This window comes from Amphimedon queenslandica, unplaced genomic scaffold (genome assembly GCF_000090795.2).
Source record: "Amphimedon queenslandica unplaced genomic scaffold, v1.1 AMPQUscaffold_13520, whole genome shotgun sequence".
Lineage (NCBI taxonomy): Eukaryota > Metazoa > Porifera > Demospongiae > Haplosclerida > Niphatidae > Amphimedon > Amphimedon queenslandica.
The window spans coordinates 883,189-900,174 of record NW_003546244.1 but is presented as its reverse complement, the minus strand read 5'-3'; the positions used below and the strand labels follow the sequence as shown (position 1 = coordinate 900,174).

The following is a 16,986-nucleotide window of genomic DNA, read 5'->3' as shown; positions in this document are numbered from 1 at the left end:
TCTGAAAAATACCCTGTACTATAGCCCATGGTTTTTTCCGAAAAATGGCTCAGAAATCACCCCCAATTTTTATTACATTTTCTGATGCATATTGATGTCCTTATGCTATGTAGAAAGTTTGAGCTGATTCCAACTATAATTTTTAAAGTTATGGCCATTTTAAAAAGTCTTGTAGCAACTATAATAGTACATACTATATAGCATCAACTATATAGCATCAAAGTTGTGTGATGCAGGACACACCATTTATAATAATAATCTAAATTTTTCAAAGAACAAATAACAATTGGTTTGCAATAATTACTTAAATAATTTATGTAGGACAATGTCGTCTATAGCCATAAAACAGCACTCGATCTGCATGTGTGTGTGTGCAATGCAGTGTTATAATAGTTATTATCTGGTCACAATGGTTTTAAAAGTTGACAGCTTTACCACAATACGCCATTAGACTAGCTTCACGCAATGCTTCAGCACAAGTCTATTAAAAAATGAAAAAAAAAATTAATGTCAATAATTGTATTATTATCATTATATTATCATTAATAGTTGACAGCTCTGCCAAAGTAAGCCATTAATGCAGCTTGACGTAACGCTTCAGCACATGTCTACACCATTAACACAGAAAAGAAAAGATTATAATACGCCAACTACATTGTAAATAACTAATGCATTACTGTGTAGCTGTGGCAGTGACACAGTAACAATTTTTATACAAGTACAATTATCCATGCATAATACTTTTATAGTTAAAATGTCGGAATAGCTTACAGGATGGGCGTGGCAGACTCTAGCAACATCTTCAGCAGAGGCTCCATATTCCAGTGCTAACACGGTCTCATTGATCAACTCACCAGCAGTCTGGAGTAACAGAGAGTGAGGGTCAGTGGGTGTGGCATAACTTACCGCTCCTACTATATGAGCACCTAGCATCCTGTCTGTTGTCTTGTCACTGAGAATCTTTACAAAACCATCAGCATCAGCTGCAATGTATTATTATATTATATTATTATTATTATTTATTAATTAATGTCATGTCCTCACCATTAGTCTTAGCTCGACTATTAGCAGAGAAAGGGAATTTCCCAACCTTATAAGTTATCCCTTCTTCCTTTAACTGCTCCTCTGTCTTACCCACCCATGCCACTTCCTGCATGAATAAATTAAATAAACCCCAACACACACACACACAATGGGACCTACAGGATGTGTGTATATCACCGAAGGGACACAGTTATAATCTAAATGACCGGCTCCTCCTAATATATTCTCAACACAAATGATTCCTAATCAATACTGAGAGTAAGTATGACTAATGGACTATAGCATTGAACCTTCATCTTCTGCTTTGTGTGCTAGCATAGGACCATGGATACAATCACCAATAGCATAAATACTATAATATAAAATACATACAATTATTATACATGCAGTAGCCTTAGCCTATATGTAGGATTGAGGTTGGTTTTTCAAGATGGCGGCATACATATACATGTATACATAAAATACATGCACATACATGTACATGTACGTACATGTACATGTACGCCATAAGTGGAGACAGGGTGGATGGGAGATTAAAAGTCGCCAAGATAACTTTATCTCTTTTTGATAAAAAATTTCCTTCTGTATACCAAATAGAAAATTGTTTACATAATAAAGCATAATCTGTAAGAGATGCGTGACATATACAAACACGTATCTGTCTAGCAAAATTTGTAAAAGGTTTTTTTCAAGATGCACTTTATTTGTATAAATAATCCCCTTCACTTCTCTCTTCCTTTTAAAGACAGTGAACGGAAGAGAACAAATGGAAAGAACATGACTTGATTCAGTGATAGACTAACTTTGGTACTGATGTTTGAAATGTTGAATTAACTGGTATTCTTTTCTTATCATCCAACTGGATACCAATCTCCTACATTATTATTATTATTATTACATCATTATTGTACGGTATGTGTAAATATACAGTTATTCTCATACCTCTAGTCCTAAGTTGCTAGTATAGGGTCTTCGTCCCACACACACTAATAATACGTCAGTTTCTAATTGCTCTTCCTTACCACCTTTGGCCGACTCCACTGTTACCTGTTAAAGATACATGATATGTACAATATCTAGTACAAGTAATGGATACATAAAATCCAATTTTACTAATTGAATTATATTCCATCTTCCTGCTAGGCTACAAACTTTCAAATACTCATAGCTTCTGGCAGATAAACACAATTGAACTTTGGATAAAATTAGGAAAATGGCACATACATGTATACATGTACATGTATAGGAGTGAGCCAGAGAGTCTACAGTTAGTCCTTATTAGTCATTCCCTTTTCCTTCCTACCAGCCCACAAACACATCATGGACTAGCTCCTTATAATAAATTATGCAATGTGTGTGCATGAGTCTCCTTACTAATATAATCTACTATAATGTACTGCTACCTATTAAAGATACAATATCTAGTACAACTAATGGATACATGTACATATAATTATTATTATTGCAAAAGTCCAATTTTAGGCTACTATCCATTAATAATAATACCTGGACTCCGGACTCAGTCTTCACTGCACTGGTCACTTTAGTGTTCAGTTTAAACTCTAGTCCTTGCTTCTTTAATATTCTCTGAATGCTCTTCCTATAATAATACAAGACAATGTATGAATGAGGTCACAAGACTAGGCCTTACGATACTTCCATGTCTATACCCATTCCACCAACGTGACCTAAGAACTCTATTGCAGTGACTTTAGAGCCCAATCGACACCACACTGAACCCTGATAATGTAATAAAACAATATATAATGTACAGTCTACATGTAGCATGTAGATGCATTAATGATCAGAACTGAAATCTTACCAGTTCCAATCCAATGACACCAGCACCAATCACTAAGAGTCTCTGAGGAACTGATTCTAAGGAAAGAGCACCAGTGGATGATATAATAATCTTTTCATCAAACTAAAGAAAAGGATGAATTATATATAACAAATATATATAAAATGATAAGAATAAAAAATAAAGGTTACGCAATAACTTACTTCAAGGCCAGGGAAAGCTACAGGCTCCGATCCAGTAGCTATCAAAATATTTTTTGTCTTAACTTTCTCAACTGATCCATCATTTTTAGTAACGGTTACCTCATTTGGAGTGGATACACTACCAAACCCAGCCATATGAGTCACCTTTGGGGAACAACCAAACTCTAGAAGCCTCTTAATGACCTCATCACCAAACCTTGTTGTTCTTAAATAGGTAAGCAATCCCTGACGTTAGCTGCTTCACTGCATCTTCTTTCTGCTTCATCATGTTACCTAAGTTCAACTTGACTTCTCCAACTAATCAACAGAAACACAATAAAAGATCAGTGCATGTTAGTGCATCATACCGTCAATCCCTCTGTTAGCAAAATCATCCTTAGCCATATGATAAAAATGTGAATTGTTAAGAAGAGACTATTAAAAAATATATAATTATAAGTATAAGTAAAATTTCTGCAAAAAAAAACTAACTAATCCAGTGATATATTCATATATACATATTTGTAAGTGGATATAATATATATTTGTATTTCAAAATGTATTAAACTGGATAAAGGTCTAAAAGAGTCACATTATGTCTTACCTTAGATGGAATGCACCCAACATTAAGACAAGTCCCACCAAGTGTTGGGTCCTTCTCAACACACACGGTCTATATGAAGAGCAAGTGGGCGAAAATAAACAACCATAAAAATGGAGGAAAAGGATAAAAGAGACTACTTTCATTCCTAATTGAGCAGCTTTGATAGCAGCAACGTATCCCCCAGGACCACTGCCAATCACCACCAAATCAATATCATCTCCTAATGATTAAGAGAGACCACACGTTAGACTAGTTTTTCAAATCTGATCACAAAGACGTGATCACTAAGTGTGATACATTCTGCATAATGAATCATAAGGGTGTGGACATGCAACAGATGTGTATAATAATATCGTAGCTGTTTTTCAATAGAAACATGGACTATTTATAATATAAAACATATAGACCATGCTTAGAAAATTACAAAACGCCCAAATTACAAATATAAATACACCAAAATATGACACAAAAATCAATTACTTAAGGAATACACCATGATCACCGTTACAATAAATACAATAATTGTTAATACAATATTAACAATAAATACTACAGTACACATAAATATTGGAGACACAAATAAACGGTGCTTTCCTAGCAATACATTACAATACAGCTATGACTTATTTGATACACAAAAATATATATACATGAGCATTATTTAGAATAATTTACACACCAGCAGTACTGAGACTCCTCCTGATAGAAGAGGATGCAGTGAGGGAGAGAGAGCTACCAAGAACCTAACAGAGAGAAAATAATAGCTAGTAACAGCTACAGAACTCACTTTAGGCGAACAAAAACGTCTCAAAAGCACAAGAGAGCTCATAATCTACTCCTGGTCTATTTATTTCATTTATTAACAAGGAGGTGTGGCTTATAAACTAATTTAATATTCATTGCGATCAGTTCTGTACTGTTGAGATATAAAAGATTCTTTTGGCCTCGTCTCTCTGACATTCAGAGTAAGTTGAACATCATGAATAGTCACAGTTACTATTGCCCGTGCTCAGCCTATTGTTTAATGTATCGTTTACAACCAGCGCCTCCAGCTCTGATGCTCTCGACAGCAGCTAATACAAGCCCTCATGGCGGACCGGCCAAGATTCGCTCAGTGACGTTAGAGCAGCTCCCTTGGTCTATTGTCAAGAAACTAACACAGCTGCTTGATAGAACTCACCCGGATCACCACAACTGGTCCTCGTTACTCTCTCATGCTCAAGTAATTGGTAAGGGATTCATACATTAACACGTTTCACATCTACACTATACACACGTGAAACTTTCTTATAATACTGCATTCTCAAGGTAATACATATCCATACTTTTGCTGTATTCGTGAAAAAAGTGCATGCATGATTTAGAAACGATGTTACGTGATGATGTGTAGTTGTCAATGATTGTGATATTGGTTGGTTTGTGATGTGTGAAAGAAAAGTCCATCAAGTTTAATAACAAATACTGACACTTGAAGCTAGTACAATTTTCAATTTGTCTTTCTCAGCTAAGAAAGAACATTTATCATTCATACACACGATTTCAATGATGTTTTCTACACTATACAATCCTATTATTATGTATATATTGCATTGTCCATGATTATAGGGATTAAGTATACTGCAGATGAAGTGGCTAATTTCCAGTCGGTAGCTAACAGAGTAGCAGGGAGTCCCTCTGAAGCAATCATTAACGATTTTATCGTACGCTGTGTAACAACTGATGATCTGTACTTGATACTAAAGGACATGGAACACAAGAGAGGAATGGAGCTATTAGAGGAGTATGGTTAGTATAGAGATATCCATTGGGTTTCAGTATACTGTAGTTCGTAATATAAACCAATTAGGCAATCGGTCTGTACCCTCTGCCACTCCACTTTCTGTTTGTATTGCCTTGTCATGTACATTACTTCATATGCGTTATAATAATTATCTGAAGCTGTAGTGTATACTCAAAGTAATAGTAAATCGTTTGTGGAAGGGACTAAGGTTTTCTTGTGGTAGCTAGGAGACTTTATAGAATCCTTTTAATGATTTCGCATGTAGGTTCATCCTGATTGCGAGCATACCAAGTTACTAATTGAAATATTAATCCTGTCTTGAGGGGAATTCCTCATTATACATGTACGGGTGTGTGTTGGTGTTGTATTAATATGAGTTGTTTATTGCCATCAGTCATCATGTCACTTCATATATAAATCGTGATCTTTAATATCTAGTAGTCTGTACCCATGCACAACAGGCCCTACTCTAGAGTATTTTTATTTCACTATACTGAGTGTGCCAGTATGATCCTTGCCAGTACTCTTATACTGGCAGCATATTCTCCCAATGTTGTACTGGCTTGTATGAACACAGAGGTTTGGCTGGGAATTTTGAGGTTGTTGATCTTGGATGGGACACTCTGACCACAGCATTGTGTTACTCCTAATCCTTTCCACTCTGTCCACCCAAAGCCCCAATACTGCTAGCTATTGGTACATATAAAGTGCACATAATGTACATGGACACCTTATTCTGTTAGTTTATATTTTGGGAGACTCAGGGACTAGTGTCAGGAGGCAGGACTCCCTGACCACTGATATTTAATAATAGTTTTTTTAGGATTTTTTGAAACTGAAATCGGTTTTAAAGTGGCCACAATTGCATTGATCTTTTTCAGTGGTCATAATAATGAATGTTTGCATCATAACACAATGGCCTCAGTAGAGCCTCAGATGACTAATTGGATCAACTGTTATGCCTTACTGTCACTGTCCATCACAATCAGCCATTGTGTTTGTAAATAATTATTATAATTAAACCTTGATGTATACAAGTGTGGTATGCATCTAAGCCATATCTAATCAAAGAAGCATAATGTTAGTATTCTGAACCAACCTATTTACATATTATTTACATATTTACATATCAACATACATTAATTACATATAAACATATAATGTGTATATATATATATATTACATATATGCTATTCATTGTCATTTTTTATTTAGTGTCACTTCGCTTGCTGCCTCCTAATACTAAGAGCAGTGATTCAATGAGAGGAGGGAGTGCTCAAGGAAACGGAGGAGGAGGAGAAGCTGATCAATCCAGAGCTAATGGTTCTAACGGACTACAGTACACATACCATCCTGAAGTGGGACCACTGCCAATAAATGTACCAAACACTGTAATCAGTACCACTGTACTACGAGTACCACAGGACCAACAACACGATAATCATCACATGCCTTCGAATCAGTTTCTTATTAACGCCCACCACCACTCGTCAAGCCCCGCTAGTCAGTATCAGAGTCAGTCTCCTGGTATTCAGTCGCCTGGCTGCTTCTTCTCTCCTGTAGGAGATACGCCTACAGCTCAATTTAGCTCTCCCCCTCCTCCTCCTTATTCTCCTCTCGTTCATTATCCTCCCTCTCTTGACTCCTCCTTTCATGACTCAAGGGCTCAGAGACATTACGAAGGAGGGGGTGGAGTGATGATGTGTTCCCCTCAATCCCACGATGGGTATCATGGTACCTCGCCTGTATTCACTCCTCAGACCGTACCCTCCCCTTGGTGTGAGAGGCAGCTGGATGGGATTGTCTCAAGACCCAGTAATTCAAGTAAGAATCCAAAGCATTTGAGTCTTGCTTTCTTTTTGGCTTTCCTTGTTATTATCCTATTGTCTCTGTCCCTCTTATTTTTGTGTATTTTTCCAGAATACAATCATTTCATTATTCCTTTGTTTCATAGGTACAAGTAGCTCGCCTACAAATTGTACACCTTCTCCCTCTCTTTCTTCTGCTCCCTCTTCTGTTCCTTCTTCTGCCCCATCTTCTCTTCCCCCTCCCTCCTCCTCTTCCTCCTCTGCTGCTGCCTCTAATAATGATATCAAGTTGAGTATCCTTCGTTTCTCTTATGCTGATCTCAGCACTGCTACTCGTATATTCACCGAGGGACTGGTTGGTCATGGAGCCTTTGGCAGTGTCTTTAGAGCAAACATAAGAGGCTGTGGACCGTATGCTATCAAGAAGCTACACAATGTAAGGGAACAACTGGTCAATTATAATAACTGTATCTTTACATGTATGTGTACATGTAGCTTTTATGTTTTCCGGCTGCTATATTAGTAATAATTCGCCTTTAACTGTTATTGTTTGTGACTAATAGAGATCAGAGATGCAGTCAGAGATGGAAGGAACGCTGTTCTTTGAACCTCTTCATCAAGAGAGCTTCATGCTGGAATTACAGTCACTTGTCAAGTAAGAGATGCTACTACTAGTGTACGTTGATTTCCAAGACACACGCTACCTTATGCTCTGTGTGTATCTATCACACACACGGACAGTATCTATCACTTGATATGCTCTCATTATTATTACTATGTGCAGCATCGTGTGTGTGTGTGTTTTCAATATCGAAACTTGCAATCCATTGTTTACCCTGCCAATATCAGCACACGCGGCTGTTAGTATTTCCTAATTGTCCTTCCATGGATGTAATTAAGATAATGAATGATGTATCGTTTTTATTTCCTAATAGATATAAGCACAGGAATGTATTGAGTCTCATTGCTATTAGTGATGATGGCCCTAGGCCATGCCTGGTCTATGAGTATATGGAGAATGGCTCATTAGCTGATTGCCTTCTTGGGAAAGTAAGCTATAAAGTTATTGATTATTTATTTAGGTTTTACAATTATATTTTTATCATTGGTATTTTTATTGCTATTATAGAAGAATGTTCATTTGGATTGGAAGCTACGTTTGGAGATAGCCAGTCAAGTTGCTGATGCTCTTAACTTCTTGCACAGAGTGAATGAGCCACAGTCCCTCATTCATGGTGATGTGAAGAGGTACGGAAATACCTCATTATTATTATTATTATTATCATTATTATATTATTATTGTGTGTTTTACATTGTATTTATATTTTCTTTTTTTTTCACTACGCTTCCTGTCCTTCTCCTCCTACTCTAACCACTTCTTTATCAATTCTCTCAAACCCCTTACCTTATTCTCACCCACTATCACTTTTACTCCTCTTCTACTATTACTCTGTCCTTCCTCTGCCCTTCCTCTCCCTCCTACTCTCTCTGTCCCCCTCTTCTTCCATAGTTCTAATATTCTTCTTGACAGACACTTGACCCCAAAGTTATCTGATTTTGGTTTAGCTCGAGAGTCTCTCAACCGTCCAACTCACGTCACCACAGTCAGCGCCAATAGCCGGGTTGCCATGGGAACAGTGGCTTATATGGCACCCGAGTTCTTGCGCAACTCAAAGCCTTCGTCTAAAACTGACGTGTACGCTTTTGGTGTCGTTATACTCGAGTTGTTCACAGGTCAAGCGGCAGATGATCCTAGCAGGGACATACGGACACTGGTCAGTATGGGCATTTAACTTACACTACAGTATATCCCAATGTGATTATGGAAATGATTTTTCAATCACGTATACATGTACATATAGTGCATCAGACTCTTAGGATTTTTGAACATACATGTACATGTACATGTGCAAACTCTGTATCTTTTATTGCTGTCTTGCTTGTCTTTCTATCATTCATTTTAGTTAGGCTATGCACACACACACACGCAAATATATTTTACTAGTATACCATGGAGAATGATTATTATACAGAAGCTACGTGTACCATACTTCATGATCTAATAGTATTATATTTGTGTGTTATTGTCATGAGGACTGTATCTGTTATTCTTATGTAGTCTCTTATTGTTCGTTGTAGCTTTTAGTTCCTGGAATTATCAGGGAGTTGTTACTGTAGCAATCTCGGTCTTATTATCTCGTCATACTTGTGTTTGTCTAACCTGAATTGACGCTGTTGTAAACATCTTCATGTAAATGCATGTATTGGGCTTATAGTAATTTATAATTGTATTAATAACACTTGCATGTTCTAATTGATTGAAAGGCACTCCTTAATTACAGTGTGCATACCTCACTTAAACATTGAGCCTAGTTGGGCAATAATATGTAACTCTTTCTATTGGCATTTTTGTAATCATAAATCGTTAATTTTATTATTAGCATGATTCAAACATGAAATTAATTTTTGCAAAAATTGTGACAATAGAATTACCCCCACTTGTATTTGCTTGTATACTTTTAGAACTGAAGTTATTGAACTATTATTATATTATTTATTATTTTATAACTTTTGTATTTACTAACTGCTCCCTCCCTCACATTCCTTCATTATTGCACTATTGGCTGGAATGGCTTCTTAGTCTTCAGTTTAATTAGCTTGATGTGTTAACTGGTACTAACTACTTGTCATCTGGTTGAGTATAGTCGTGGAGGAGATTTTAGCATACACACACACACACACACAAACTGTACAATATTTTGACTATCAGTATGTTATTGATTACAAATAAAGGAGGAAACAGGACCCATTTCAGTGTTGCTTGATTTCTATAGTTAAGAGTTGATAATGCATGATGCACGTCAGTCTGGTCGTATTTATTATTATTATTATTACTGCATAATTAAGGCTGGGTTTACGCAGCAACGGAAATGATGCAATTGGTATAGTTTTGTGCCTGTTTTATGCTTCTGTTTACACGGAAACAATTAATGAAAATGTGATAGAATCTTAGATCTTGATAGCACTCTGTGGAAACGTAAATAGTGTTCAAAGTGTATTGGTTTAAGAAAAAGGATCTGTTTTGCGTTGCTGTGTAAACCAGCCTAAGTTTGATAATTACATGTACACAGGTTTTGATCGTCACCTTATTATTTTTTATTAATTTTGTTTTAGGTTTATCATTTGCAGCCATTGTTTAATGATCCTGACAAGAATAGGGAGATGGTGCTACATGAGTCTGATGTAAGAGCAAGATGGCCCCAGGACACTGCCCTTGGGTTCTTTGTCATTGCTACCTTTTGCCTTGAGAGCAAGCCAAAGAAAAGGCCACCAATGGATCAGGTAAAAAGAAAATACTTATAATTGTCATACCACATACAATTGTAAGTTACGTAACTATATAATTTCATAAACTTACTGTTGGTGTGATTTTGGAGCCATTTTTTGGAAAAGCACAGACTAATGCAGTACATAGTATTAGTTTTTTTCTGCTTTTAAAATGGCCATAACTTGAAAATTTTGAGTTAGAATCAGCTCAGACTTTCTACACAGCATAAGGACATCAATTTATATCAGAAAATCTAATAAAAATTTGGAGTGATTTTGGGGCCATTTTTTGGAAAAAACCATGGGCTATAGTATAGGGTATTTTTCAGAAATTGGTTGATTTTTTAAAATGGTCGTAACTAAAAAAATATTTGTCGGAATTAGCTCAAACTTTCTACATAGCATAAGGACATCAATATGTATCAGAAAATGTAATAAAAATTTGGGGTGATTTTTGACCCATTTTTTCAAAAAAACCATGGGCTATAGTACAGGGTATTTTCAGAAATTGGCCTGTTTTTTAAAATGGCTATAACTCAAAAAATTGAAGTCGAAATCGGCTCAACCTTACTACAGAGCATAAGGACATCAATATGTATCAGAAAATATAATAAAAATTTGATGTGATTTCATACCCATTTTTTGGAAAAAACCATGGGCTATAGCACAGGGTATTTTTCAGAAATCTGCCCGTTTTTTAAATGGCTGTAATTTGTAAAATTGAAGTTGGAATCGGCTCAAACTTTCTACATAGCATAAGGATATCAATGTGTATCAGAAAAATGTAATAAAATTGGGGGTGAATTTGGAGCCATTTTTTCAAAAAAACATGGGCTATAGCCTTGCGTATTTTTCAGAAATTGGTTACACTATATAGTGGGGTTTTTGGAGGATAATAATTAGCTTTGTTAAGTCACATCCCAGAACAAAAAATCCAGTGTTTCATTATGATTGCATGTTATATACATGCACAGTAGCTGGAAACTTTCAAGGACGACTACTTTTGAAATTTGGTAGAACTTTTTGTGCCTACATTTAATTGTAACTTAGCCACATGTTGTACTGGAACTCATAAAATATCTATAAATATAAAATAAAAATAATGCAGCAGTTTAGTTCCTTGAAAGTTTATGACTGTGTGGCTGCTTCAACACCACAGTGATTTGTTTCTACTACTGTAAAACCACTAAGCATAACTGACCAGTACTATCCTCACTACTCTTAAATACACTTAGAAATAGTACATTCGTTTCCTAATAAGGCATTGTTAATCCATACCATGAAATTACCAAATCAAATGGTTGTTAGATTGTCATTGAATGGACTATTATCCTCTTCTCTTGTGTATTGATGTACATTTCTTTACAATTTCAATTTCGCATGAGCATATGATTGTATTAATACGAATCAAGGATGCTTTTAGCCACGAAAACTTCTATTATTAATAATTTATTATGTACTTTAGGTACGGGATCAGATTACCATGCTGCTTGATGAAGCCGTCATTCAACAGCCAATGGGTGAACTCTATATCTCCCAGCAGTACACATAACTGTTATTATTATTACTATTGTTGTTATTGTTGTTGTTATAATTTTTGACACATTATGAGTGTCAGTATGTATTATTCATTACTAATTATTTTTTGAAGTGATAAAAAGTGGGAGGAGAGGAGGAGGGGGCATAGATATATAGGCTAGCTTGTCCTTGCTGTAAAGCTGTGAGGTAAACTGTTCCTGTGGTGTGAACAAGAATGGTTTTTGAGTGCAGCAGCAACAGTACTTGTTGGGAAAATTGTAACTTAGTGTGTATTGGCCTGACTGCTGGAGGTTCATTGATCGTACTTGTGCTATGCATAGTGATAATTACTGCCATCGTTTGCTGCTGCTGCTGTCTTTACCGTAGGAGGTCCAGAAGGTCAGTGTCCCATAAGACCAATAGCTTAAACTCATCCAGTCTCTTTTATAGATTGAGATACACGCCGCTGAGGGACCCATCCGGATCAGTTGTTACAACATACAACCCTGCCACAAGGAGAAACCAGGACATAAGATCCGGATCTATTTCTGATGCTGTTGCAGAGGAAGGACTTTATGAAGCAATGCAGAGACAGAGAAAGGAGAGAGAATCAACCAGAAGAGGTACTGAATGAGCATAATGTCTTTTATGACGTGCCCTCTTATATTTATAGAGACTGGACTACTTAACTGCCAGTTTTATTTGAGATCTAATCAGAAATACGTATTGGAGACTCACCTACCTGATATTGGTAAACAAATCACTATTGATGTCTTGAAACTTTATGCATCATTACATGTATATTACATGTATATAGGTAGTAGGATAAGTAAGTCTTGGTTCATGGTCCGCCCCATTTCAGGTGGCCAGTTTAATCCTCCCTTTCTGCTGACAATGGTAAAAATGTTTTTATAATTTTAGTAAATATTATTACTTTCAATGTTAGTCGCCGATCAGCCAACAGTGCAGGCTTAACTTACAGGGAACTGACAAACACGTCATGAACAGATTATTCAGAATATTGGAGGTATAAGAGTTATGCTTTTTTTTCTTAGCTCACTATTTCTCTCTCTCTCTCTCTCTCTCTCTCCCATTCCTTCATCTCATGTGTATGGCTTCTATTTTAGCATCAATGCATTCACAAAATTATGGAAATTGACTACATTCCTGACAAGAGGATTATCGTCATCCTGGAACCATTCCTACAGAGAGGGTCTCTTAAAGATCTCATCTATCATGTAACTAACTTTATATTGCATTTATTGCATGTAGCCTAAGTAGCAATGGTGAGCTATGATTTATGGTGGATTATTTGTAAAATTGTGGTCCATAATATACTAGTGGGCAGAGAAGTAAAAGTTGTGTGTTATCATTGATTAATGAGCCCATTCACTTTAAAATAATTTTTTGTTATGAAATGATGGCATGTGACTGTGTACTTATCCCCTCTATCTAGACAACCCCGTCACTCCCTTGGTCTACAAAATACTCTGTGAGGAGATCAGGACTACGCACACATCAAATACAAAACTTTGGTCGCCAGATATTGGAAGCTGTTTTGTTTGTCCACGAATTGGGATTCAAACCATTCGGACAGATCCAGTCTGGTAATATATATCTAGAGGGAGGTCGCTGTAGGTAAGTTTATCAAACTATATCATTAAGTGGCTCTAATAATATTTAATATTTAAGGGTCTCGGGGATTGACAATGCAATACTAGGATACAAGCCTAGAGTTTCCCGCAACGTAAAAACTTATAAAGAGAACATAGACTCTGTCATGTTTGGTAGGTCTCATAGCTTCTTCATGCTTGCATTATAATGTGCCTGCAGGTCACTTACTCTTTGAATTGGGTAGCGGTAAAGAGCTATCGAACCCTGCACCGATTGAATCTGATTATAAAAATGTAAAAAATCAACAGGTAGTGGAGGTACTTCAGTTCATATTTCAGTCAAGGATCCCTCCAACCATTGACGAGGTTAGTGTGTGATGATATTGTTATTGTTTCATTAATAATGTTGTAGATTCTTCAGCTACCATTCTTTCAAAATGCAAGAACATCTGTAGATAATCCTGAAGGAGTACGTTTACAAATTTATTGTGCTATTTATTATTTTTCTCTCTGATTTCTACCTTTTTTTAGATACGATTAGATGAAGATATAATCGAGTTGATCCAAAAGTCCAGAAGATACAGGTCAAAGGGAGGGAAGGGAAGGAAAGCATCTTCCTCCACTTAGTAAGAAGTTATGCATAAATTTGCATGCTTTTGTCTTTTCACCAATCATTACCGTACGGGTAGAAAATTTCAAGGGTATAAAATTTTGTGTTTTAGTGAAAAGCTCTTAATTCTTTAATTTCGAGGGGGTTAAATTTCGCGTTTTTGCACATGCACTTGCATTAAGTCATTGATTTTCACATGCTGCGCATGCGCAGTGAGCATTTCCATGATATTAATTTTCGTGGTTGAAAAGTCACCCACGAAATCCGCGAAATTTAATACCCCACGAAATTTTATACCCGTGCGGTATGTCCAAAAATAATAATGCCAACAATTTGGCTAAATGATACTAGCTTTCTTAATTGCTTGTACATGCCACGAGGTTTCCAAATATTTGACTAATTGTTCTATTAGGATAGCATATCAAGTGTCACTTGAATAGTAAATAAAGTCTTTGCTAGTATAGCATATGTTGCAAGCAACTTTTCTGAGTATCATAACCTTTTACTTATTTTTTTCTTTTAATTTTTATTCCTGTAGTAGCAATGAAGGATATTATCGATCAAGTTTATTTTCTACTACGCCTCAAGTAGCTGATTCAACAGTCACCAGCAGTGCCGCTAATGAGTCATCACTACCTCCTCCTCCTCCTCCTCCTCCACCTTCCAATACTAATGATAAATCTGCTTTATGGTCTGATATTCATAAAGGGAAAACGCTGCGACCTACTGTCACTGATGATAGGAGTGCTCCAATGATTTAAATGTTTAGCTACTACTAGTAACTCTGTATTCTTTGTGTGACACTTGAATGTGACTAGTAATTATTATTAGTGTTATTTTATTTTGCTACATCAATTATAATAATAGAGTTTAGTTGAGTTTAAGGCCATGACCATTGACCTGGCGGTGGATCGGCTATTGGTTGCTCCCAGGGACGCCATTCTTCCATCTTCCCAACCAATTCCAGCTCTCTATTAGCCTGATCAATGAGCTCCTCCACTTGTCCACATCCGATCTTGTCTTCAATGGCTGGTACATGTGTCTCCTAATAAAATTAATAAATTTCATATAGTGTGAAATTGAAAATATTTACATTACAGTGATCAGAAACTTTAAAGAAGTTTACTACTTTTGGCTCAATTTGTGTCAAAACTGGCAGCATCATGAGTGAGTAAAGGTTAACTCAACCATTCAATACAGGTGTCTCTTAAAGCTAGAATGAGTGGCTATAGTAGCAGCCTGTTACTAACATTATCATTATTTATCCAATTATACTCATAATATTCAGTAACTGTAACTTTATATAGCATATACAAACACTAGTACTTCTCAATTGCTTATGTACAAGTCAGCTAACATGAGAAAAACTAAAGCATAAGTACCTAATTGACAATTGAAAACAAATAGCAAAATAGATTATTTGTCACTTATAGTAACAGAAAATAGAAATATTCAGTTAATTAAATGCCTAATATGATCATTAGAAATGAGATCAAAATGTATTTTGATGAAACTGCTTGTTTCAATGTCAACAATACCATGGAATAGATCAGGTTCACTATAACTACAAATTTCCAATTAATCAATTAACAATAATTATTCATAACTTAATTATGTAAAAAATCAGGAAGTAGTAGAATGATTATATACACTAGTTATGAGACAGTTAGTCTAATATTTTTAAATTCAATAATTCAATCACAGGTAGTATTATTACAGGCAGTGTACTGTGTTCCATAATACCACCCATTATATGTTCATAGTCGTAATCTACTTCATATATCTCATTAATAATAAATCAACTCTTTACCGATTGAACTATTTGCAGTCTTTGCTGGACTATTCGTTCAGTGTTTCTCCTATAGGCAGCTTCTTTGGGTAGTTTCTGTAATGCTGAGAGTGTTTTTGTATAAAGACCACAGAGAACCTGACACATAACGTGAGACATGAAGCAGAATGAGATATTCTTACCTCTCTAGCATTGGGTACAACAGCATACCCTACCAAAGCTGTTGTCTAAATAGAAAAAAATAACCAAGTTAGTTCACAAAAATTTGTTTACCCTCTTTACTCCTCCACTCGCCATTTTTCGGGTTAAAAATAGCAAACTCCGTATTTCTTTTGAAAACTACCGTATACCTTCGTATTCTCTTATACTAATAGGAAGGTGTGGGTAGCATGGCTACGAAGAGACCTGCAGGAGATGACGTTCCTCTTCCACAAGCCAAGAAACCGCTCATTGGTCTGCCACCACTTCACGTACCAGCAGCCACTAGCCAAGAAGATCTTGATATCAAAGTTTTACAGGTTGGGACTACAGAATGGGCGGGACTTGATTTTTCTAGCTCCTCCCCTTTTAATAATTTTTTCTCTGCTTCTTATAGATACAAAACAGGAAATTAGCGGAGAGACTAAAGGAGAGAAATCATCATCAAGATCTGCTCCAGCAGCGCGTCGATCGTCTTGAAGAAGACAAGCAATCCGCCGTTGAAGTGATTGTAGCAGTAGAGCAACACTTTCGTGTATTAGTACAAGAACTTCAAGCTCAATTAGGTAACTATGAAATTTATTAATGAAATATACAATGGCTTGTGGTTAGGAAGTCATACTTTTACGTGTACGTGTAGTAACTGTTCTTTAATTTAAAGCTGTTTACTCTTGCTTTTTGTATTAATAGTTTGCTCTTAATCGTTATAGTG

General features: G+C 36.1%; 5 protein-coding genes across 6 annotated transcripts in view; 3 read left to right on the top strand and 2 right to left on the bottom strand.

Moving 5' to 3' along the window:
* Positions 1-245: 245 nt before the first annotated feature.
* On the bottom strand, positions 246-4,506 carry LOC100640270 (dihydrolipoyl dehydrogenase, mitochondrial-like). The gene is made up of 18 exons (XM_019995966.1): positions 4,419-4,506; positions 4,311-4,374; positions 3,769-3,851; positions 3,632-3,700; positions 3,396-3,462; positions 3,245-3,345; positions 3,049-3,192; positions 2,867-2,968; positions 2,696-2,784; positions 2,551-2,644; positions 1,987-2,091; positions 1,848-1,918; positions 1,335-1,396; positions 1,204-1,286; positions 1,045-1,150; positions 907-983; positions 772-861; positions 246-481 (listed from the first exon to the last, which is right to left on the bottom strand). Exons 1-18 carry the CDS (start codon positions 4,458-4,460, stop codon positions 416-418), a joined length of 1,515 nt encoding a protein of 504 aa, XP_019851525.1. The 5' UTR covers positions 4,461-4,506; the 3' UTR covers positions 246-415.
* Positions 4,507-4,530: 24 nt separating this feature from the next.
* On the top strand, positions 4,531-12,184 carry LOC100640145 (proline-rich receptor-like protein kinase PERK3). The gene is made up of 11 exons (XM_003382600.3): positions 4,531-4,596; positions 4,645-4,860; positions 5,237-5,416; positions 6,627-7,235; positions 7,366-7,655; positions 7,783-7,874; positions 8,155-8,269; positions 8,349-8,467; positions 8,730-8,994; positions 10,394-10,561; positions 12,012-12,184. The coding sequence occupies exons 2-11, from the start codon at positions 4,656-4,658 to the stop codon at positions 12,096-12,098; spliced, it is 2,130 nt and encodes a 709-aa protein (XP_003382648.3). The 5' UTR covers positions 4,531-4,596; positions 4,645-4,655; the 3' UTR covers positions 12,099-12,184.
* A 36-nt stretch (positions 12,185-12,220) lies between these two features.
* On the top strand, positions 12,221-15,069 carry LOC105312611 (slowpoke-binding protein-like). Of its 2 annotated transcripts, none has more exons than XM_019995973.1 (12): positions 12,221-12,463; positions 12,503-12,687; positions 12,738-12,815; positions 12,882-12,961; positions 13,011-13,091; positions 13,192-13,302; positions 13,521-13,702; positions 13,757-13,851; positions 13,898-14,043; positions 14,090-14,146; positions 14,209-14,303; positions 14,826-15,069. In XM_019995973.1, exons 1-12 carry the CDS (start codon positions 12,300-12,302, stop codon positions 15,046-15,048), a joined length of 1,497 nt encoding a protein of 498 aa, XP_019851532.1. In that variant the 5' UTR covers positions 12,221-12,299; the 3' UTR covers positions 15,049-15,069. The 2 variants fall into 2 exon arrangements, with proteins under 2 accessions (XP_019851532.1, XP_011403693.1); XM_011405391.2 differs by having other exon boundaries at positions 12,222-12,463; positions 12,515-12,687.
* On the bottom strand, positions 15,048-16,420 carry LOC100640018 (NADH dehydrogenase [ubiquinone] 1 alpha subcomplex subunit 5-like). Its single transcript, XM_003382599.3, has 4 exons — positions 16,350-16,420; positions 16,259-16,303; positions 16,098-16,214; positions 15,048-15,332 (listed from the first exon to the last, which is right to left on the bottom strand). The coding sequence occupies exons 1-4, from the start codon at positions 16,371-16,373 to the stop codon at positions 15,168-15,170; spliced, it is 351 nt and encodes a 116-aa protein (XP_003382647.1). The 5' UTR covers positions 16,374-16,420; the 3' UTR covers positions 15,048-15,167.
* LOC100641323 (E3 ubiquitin-protein ligase BRE1A-like) overlaps positions 16,417-16,986 on the top strand; it is a 4,969-nt gene continuing 4,399 nt past the window's right edge. The window contains exons 1-2 of the mRNA XM_003382695.3: positions 16,417-16,594; positions 16,672-16,840. Coding sequence (XP_003382743.1) covers positions 16,466-16,594; positions 16,672-16,840 — 298 coding nt within the window. The 5' untranslated portion in view covers positions 16,417-16,465. The remainder of the gene's footprint in view (positions 16,595-16,671; positions 16,841-16,986) is intronic.

Excerpts from the sequence above, each read along its gene's own strand:
- LOC100640270 (XM_019995966.1), bottom strand. The coding sequence starts at position 4,460 with ATGAGCTCTCTTGTGCTTTTGAGACGTTTTTGTTCGCCTAAA. Across the intron at positions 3,346-3,395 it reads TGCTAACAGAGGGATTGACG|TTGGAGAAGTCAAGTTGAAC; the intron begins GTATGATGCACT and ends TCTGTTGATTAG. Across the intron at positions 984-1,044 it reads TAGTCGAGCTAAGACTAATG|CTGATGCTGATGGTTTTGTA; the intron begins GTGAGGACATGA and ends AATACATTGCAG.
- LOC100640145 (XM_003382600.3), top strand. The coding sequence starts at position 4,656 with ATGTATCGTTTACAACCAGCGCCTCCAGCTCTGATGCTCTCGACAGCA. Across the intron at positions 7,656-7,782 it reads CTATCAAGAAGCTACACAAT|AGATCAGAGATGCAGTCAGA; the intron begins GTAAGGGAACAA and ends TGTGACTAATAG. Across the intron at positions 8,995-10,393 it reads GCAGGGACATACGGACACTG|GTTTATCATTTGCAGCCATT; the intron begins GTCAGTATGGGC and ends ATTTTGTTTTAG.
- LOC105312611 (XM_019995973.1), top strand. The coding sequence starts at position 12,300 with ATGGTTTTTGAGTGCAGCAGCAACAGTACTTGTTGGGAAAATTGTAAC. Across the intron at positions 12,816-12,881 it reads GACTCACCTACCTGATATTG|GTAGTAGGATAAGTAAGTCT; the intron begins GTAAACAAATCA and ends ACATGTATATAG. Across the intron at positions 14,147-14,208 it reads CTGTAGATAATCCTGAAGGA|ATACGATTAGATGAAGATAT; the intron begins GTACGTTTACAA and ends ACCTTTTTTTAG.
- LOC100640018 (XM_003382599.3), bottom strand. The coding sequence starts at position 16,373 with ATGGCGAGTGGAGGAGTAAAGAGG. Across the intron at positions 16,304-16,349 it reads CGAGTGGAGGAGTAAAGAGG|ACAACAGCTTTGGTAGGGTA; the intron begins GTAAACAAATTT and ends TTTTCTATTTAG. Across the intron at positions 16,215-16,258 it reads TTGTACCCAATGCTAGAGAG|GTTCTCTGTGGTCTTTATAC; the intron begins GTAAGAATATCT and ends GTTATGTGTCAG.